The 6,000-nt window shown below is 45.0% G+C and overlaps 1 protein-coding gene across 2 annotated transcripts in view; it reads left to right on the top strand.

The window, feature by feature from the left end:
* LOC148481760 (retinoic acid receptor RXR-alpha) overlaps window positions 1-6,000 on the top strand; it is an 81,085-nt gene that overhangs the window by 13,579 nt on the left and 61,506 nt on the right. For both annotated transcript variants that reach the window (XM_088453039.1, XM_088453037.1), the window contains exon 2: window positions 661-840. In XM_088453039.1, coding sequence (XP_088309165.1) covers window positions 661-840 — 180 coding nt within the window. The remainder of the gene's footprint in view (window positions 1-660; window positions 841-6,000) is intronic.

The raw sequence follows: 6,000 nt of genomic DNA, 5'->3' as shown, positions 1-6,000 counted from the left end.
AGGGGGGGATTAGGGTTAGGCATTTGGGGGGGGTTAGGCACCCCTACGGAGGGTTAGGGGGTTAGGTTAGTCAGTACTTACCTATCGACAATCGGGATTTCCAGCGCTGTCGGGCTTCCGCTGCCGGGAACTCTGCTTTGGTCGGCCAGGCACTGCCGGGAATCGATTCCGTGGGTAGAACCATAGAGGGTATAGCTAGTGCCTCCCTTTACCAACCACATCATCTTCCCATATTCTCTATGGTTCATGCAGTATATAAAGAAATTAAAGAGTGGAAAAAGTGTCTCCAACTCTGCTCGTGGCAGTCCCCCAATATCAGGACTATTCTTACTGAACTGGGTCAGTTAGGAGTTAAGGGTATGTTATTTTATTGACCACTTAAGAAGACAGTGAGCTTCTTGATGGGCCTATTTCTGTGCGGGTGCCTGGGGCTGCAGTCCCATCAACCCCTGTATTGGGCTAGTCGTGGGTAGGGTGCATCCTCCATGAATATTCGTTCAGCTCAAAAAATACCTTCCTCCGCTTCATATGCGATAATCAAGACAAGCCGGCATCAGCTAAAGGGGACGCGTGTGCGTTGAGGAAGTGATCTATACAGCAGAAGTCGTCATGCTATTTGCATCCTATATATTTACATTGATATATTTTCCTATGCTGCAGGTAAACACTACGGAGTGTACAGCTGTGAAGGTTGCAAAGGGTTTTTCAAGCGGACAGTTCGGAAAGACCTCACGTACACCTGCAGGGACAGCAAAGACTGCCTGATAGACAAGCGGCAGAGGAACCGCTGTCAGTATTGCCGATACCAGAAGTGTCTCGCTATGGGCATGAAGAGAGAAGGTAACGCTCAGAACAGTTCCGCATAAGTGTCTGTATGGGAATCTGCAGTCTGCGCTAGGTCACTGTACCCCCCTTAGACGTTGCACGTTTGGCTTGCTGAAAATAGACTGAAATCCCCTGACTGTAGAGCACTGTGGGGTACACTGTACCGCGTTGCTCCCCACCCTGAGACCATCGCCTGCTCCCATTGATAGGTCAGTATAACATGGAGCTTAAAGCAAATTTCCTGTTTCCTTCCTCCTTAAAGTGTGTTGTCTACACAGGCCACCATTTTTTGGACTGGAGCAATATTCATGAAATTGACGCCCATCCGTTCACGGGGGGACCACAGGAGGCACGAGGCACTGGCTTCTAGTGAATTCGATTGGCATTATTCTCATGAATATTTCACTTTAAACATAAACTGTGTTATTCTGCTCTTTTGATGCTGCGGTGGATTAGGCCCGTGTTAGTAGACGGGGTGTACAGCTGGAGAACCGCCTGTATACACGGACATATCACTGTTAATATGTTTGTGATAAGTCGCCGTTCGCTGGAAAGCCAAGAAATGCGGCACCCCCACCCCGAATACCCTTATCCTGACCACCAGTCATGTGACAACTGGCCCCTGGCCCCACTGCATCATGGTCTCTACAGAATAGCGCGGAAAAGGGTTTATCATGGCGGCTACTTGTATAAATATCTTACTGAGTAATATCTGTTGTCTGTGCTTCTTCTTGTACATCTATACAAACCTGGCAAAATATACTTGGGTATAAATACACCACGGAACGCCACTTTAGCGAGCTCATAGCGCGTAATGTTTGCGGGGCAGCAGCCAACGTGTTGGGTGCGGCTTTATTACCTGTAGGTAAAGTGCAGTTTGCCGCATTGCTGCATGGCTGTCTGATGTTTCTATTCATTACAATCAGGCAGCGGCCTGGTTGCGGTTATGCCCACGCGTCATATGCCATTGCTAGGGTATAAACGGGATGCTAGTAGTGGGCGTGCACCTTTATCAAACCCTCATTTGCATGATATAATTATTTTTTTTCTAAGAATCTGTCCATTAAGTTTTACTGTTAATGTACCTGCGGCCCTGCCACGCGCCTATCTTGGTTTACATCTGTTATCGCTATTCATTCCTTCCTTTCATATGATGCTGTACAGGAAACTTGTAAATACATTGTCAGTGTTACTCTACATTTCATCTGTGCTTTATGCTATATAGAGGATCTATGTCGGAAGTACGAATTCTATAGAAAGCCCCATCTGCCCCCTCCCACCAAACTCTCACGCCTGCAGGACAGAGGGGTCCGATTTGTGTCTGAAGCCCCCTCCCTCCCTCAGCCTCTATAGTAGTCGCCCACCCAGAGCTTACGATTCTGCCTACTGCAGCTGCCGGGCCAGATAATATATAACTATATTTTTATATATTAGCATAATTTGTTTGGAGTAAATTAGTTAAATATGTTTACATGAGTGTTATTTATTTTATTTGTTTTTAGTTTACCTATTTATAAGTGTGGAGGCTGTTTAGCGAACTTTTTTAGATCTCAAACATGTTGCTGCCAATTGGCGCAACGAGCAGGAAATGGACGATGTTCAGATGTAGCTTCTCCGTTTCACTTAATGTGTCTGGCGATGTCACTTGCGGTATTCCTGTAGTGACATCACTGAACTTGCACTTAAATTTTTAAAGAAGTACATTTCACAGTTTACTAATAAGCTGATCTGCGTCATAATCTGGAGAAATTGACATATCTAATAAATGGAGTAAATCTATACAGTGCCGATATCTGTGTCGTTGGTGTCTGTACATTATTATTAGATTTTGAAAAACTTAAATGAGCAAGAATGAAGGCACGAAAGGCGAGTAGCGAATGCATCAAACATGGCAGCAGTTTACGCATAGCGACTGTATATCAGTAACAATTGTCTGAATGTGACACGCGTGCAGCACAGGTGTTGGCTTCCCATCATAATATGTTGTAAAGAAGAAAAATATTAAAACACTGGTTAAAATGAAATAGCAGAAATAAAAACTTTTAAAAACGGAATTGCTGGGGGTACACATTAGGAGCGATCTTGTACATTGACGTTGTGTTGAGTGCTTAGTGGATTTAAATAAAGAATTTGGGGTGTGATGCGTTGCTTAATTTCGGATGGTAGACTGAAACCTAAAGGAACTGGCTGTTCGATTTTCTTTCCAGAAAGAACCAAAGAGAGGGGTTTTCGCGTGGCTACAAACTTATTCCTCTTCCCTAGAGCTTTCAGAATTGTGATATATTGTTGCGGAACAGATTAGATCAATCTGATGTCCAAAGAAATATGGTCTTCAATGCTATGGGCAATGTAACATCACCCACAATATATAGATATGAAACTGTTCTTCTTAACATCTAACAACTAAAAAACAATCTACAGATAATAGATTGCACAGTGTGTAAGGCGCGTCAGCCGCACCCATTGCAGTTCCAGTAAACGATCATTTACAAAAGTACATTGGGTATTACAATGTACAAGTAGAGAAGACAAAAAAAAAGAACCAGGGCTGGAGAACGGAACGGAACTTCTGAGCTGACGACGTGAAGATCTGACCGCGGTCGGCACTTGCCGGAAATCTGCCATTTCTGTCAGGCAGGCACATTTCCGTAGCTCTTGGCAGATCCAATCCCGTCAGCGACACAGAGCAAAGCACCATTAGCATCGCAAGGACAAAATGATCTGTACAAACTAGGGCCCAAATGGAGATCAGGGAGATTATGTCTTGGCTCTAGGGATCGATGCTGCTCCAACTGTGCTATAAAGTGGGTCAAGTAAACGGTTTATGTGGTGGTGGGGGGGGGGTTTATTGCAGTAATTGAATGAATCTTACGTCTGTTTCCATGTTCCCAAGTCGCAGAGCAAACAATTTATAACAAAAATACAAGTACAGGGCAGAGAAGTGGCTTTTATTACCAGCCCTGGTATTAGTGTAAATACCACATACATCAGCCTGAGGTTAATTGTTCGTTCAGTCATCACTTACACAGCATGAGGGATGATGGATGCAATGGTCTGCTCATGGAAAGTTGGTTGGTAACTGAGACTTGCATGGGGCAGGGGTTAGTTTGTGAGGAGCGGGCTGAACAATAAAGGACTTGCCTTAGGAAATGTAATAATGACACAAACGCTGTAATACATTATATAACCTGACCCTGCAGAAGCTTTTACTAACCAGTGATCAGTGACGTTGTTATAGTAACGACACTCCCAATGCAGAACTATCCCATCTTATACATATACATTTGTGGTTATCAGTGTTGTTAATATATAAGGTCATATTTATTAAGCTGAGTCAATCCCTTTCTCCAGAGCTTTTCTCAACTTTATTAACATTTCGCACTTAGTTTGCGCTGCTTACCTCCGTTCCCATAGACTTCAGTGGGGAGAGAGGTTACCGCAATTTGCTACGCAACTAAAAGCTTTTTTGGGGTTTAGCCGCTTGGCGCACTGCGGCAAAAATCCGCATGCATTTTTTTTTTTTTTTTGCTGCGACGCTTCGCAGAGCTTAGACAGCTGGTGGGCGAGGGAAAACACTCGCAGAGGTGCAGAGCTTTCGGAGCCCATGATTGGTAAATGACGGCACTAAAAATCTGTGTTGCCGCAAAAATCGACGATACAGATTTTAGTTAGCGCGCGTTTTTTCATTAATAGACCCCACAGTCTCTCACAGTTGCATAAAATTTGGCCTCAAATCCTAGAAAAATGATTTGTTTTGAGAGATTACCGGCGTGTAATAGGTTAAGAGGTTCTGTGTAAGTTTAGTCATTTGTCCTGATCAGCAGAGCAGGAGGGAGACATTCGGCCTCTGCAGCCTGGAGGAAGTTCCTGGGCATAAATCTCACTTTTATCTCTCTATTGACACAGTGTTGTCATTACACACGTTACACACGTTACACACGTTACACAGCAGCTGGAGCAGGAGCAGATGAAGGCTCGGATTCATTGCCTTTTTAGCACATAATTTAGCTTCCGTCTCACAGCAATTAGCCGGGCAAAGTGGCAGGAGACACCCTGGGCTTCCCCGTGTGATGTGAATGATGCTTCTCCGTAACCTCCATCTTCAGTGATGGGCAGGACGACGCGTGTACAATGTCACAATTACTGAGTCATTAACTGCACCAGACAGGTGCCACGTGTGTACATATAAACATAGATATATCTAGCTAATATCTACACATATATATATATGTATAATCTCAGCTCCTGACTGTCATTTTTAAAATACAGCCTGTAACATGACAGTTAGGAGCTGATTGGTTGGTAGTTTATCACTCTCCAATGTATCACTTTCCAGAGCTTGGTACGTCTTCCCCTTAGTAAATATCTTTGATACTGATAGGTATATATGCACCATTACTGATTGCTGTTAGTGGCTTTATAATGGAAGACGTGGTACTTCTCATGTGGCCTTTTATTACTGGACACACTTCTGGGTGGTCACTTAAGACACAATCCACTTGGTCAGCTCTTGGGCCGAGCAGCCAGATCACAGGGGGATCCCATTTCTATCGGCATTTTGAGCGCACGTAAGTGGATGGCAGTGATCACCTGGCTGCATTTTCAGACGCGCCCACTAACGGCCCATTCGATTTTGGTTGGAGCCACGCACGCGGAAGGAGCACTTTCAGTCCTATTGTCAGTAGTTTGTAGATCAGTAGAATGTGCCCGTGTGTCCTTACACATTGGCGTACCCATAACCCCCCTGCGCTACCAGTCTGACTTATGAGGGCGATTCGTAGTGCCACAAATTCTATAGAGCAGGGGTATTTAACATGCGGCTTTCCAGCTGCTGTGGAACTACACATCCCAGGATGCCCTGCCACAGTTTTACTATTAGGACTGTGTCAGGGCATGCTGGGATGTGTAGTTCCACAGAAACTACGGCCGTCTGTTGAATATACCATTTGCTACAGTGCCATCGTACAGGGTTCTCGCTCTTCTTAGTGACTGTGTGAGGGGCCGGGGGGTGAGACGCTCTGCAGGTAGGTCAGGGCTGTGCAGTATAGTATCTGTGCCAGGCCAGCGTTGTAGTGACAGATCCACTTGGCAGAGGCTACAAGCCCTGGTGAGTGAGGGTGAGAGGAGATTTGCAGGAAGGCCTTTCCCATACTCTCTGCTGCTAGCCTGCTTGGG

This window comes from Taudactylus pleione, unplaced genomic scaffold (assembly GCF_031769625.1).
Source record: "Taudactylus pleione unplaced genomic scaffold, aTauple2 ptg000566l, whole genome shotgun sequence".
NCBI lineage: Eukaryota > Metazoa > Chordata > Amphibia > Anura > Myobatrachidae > Taudactylus > Taudactylus pleione.
Note: the sequence above shows the minus strand (reverse complement) of the source record. Positions and strands in the feature narration are given on the sequence as shown.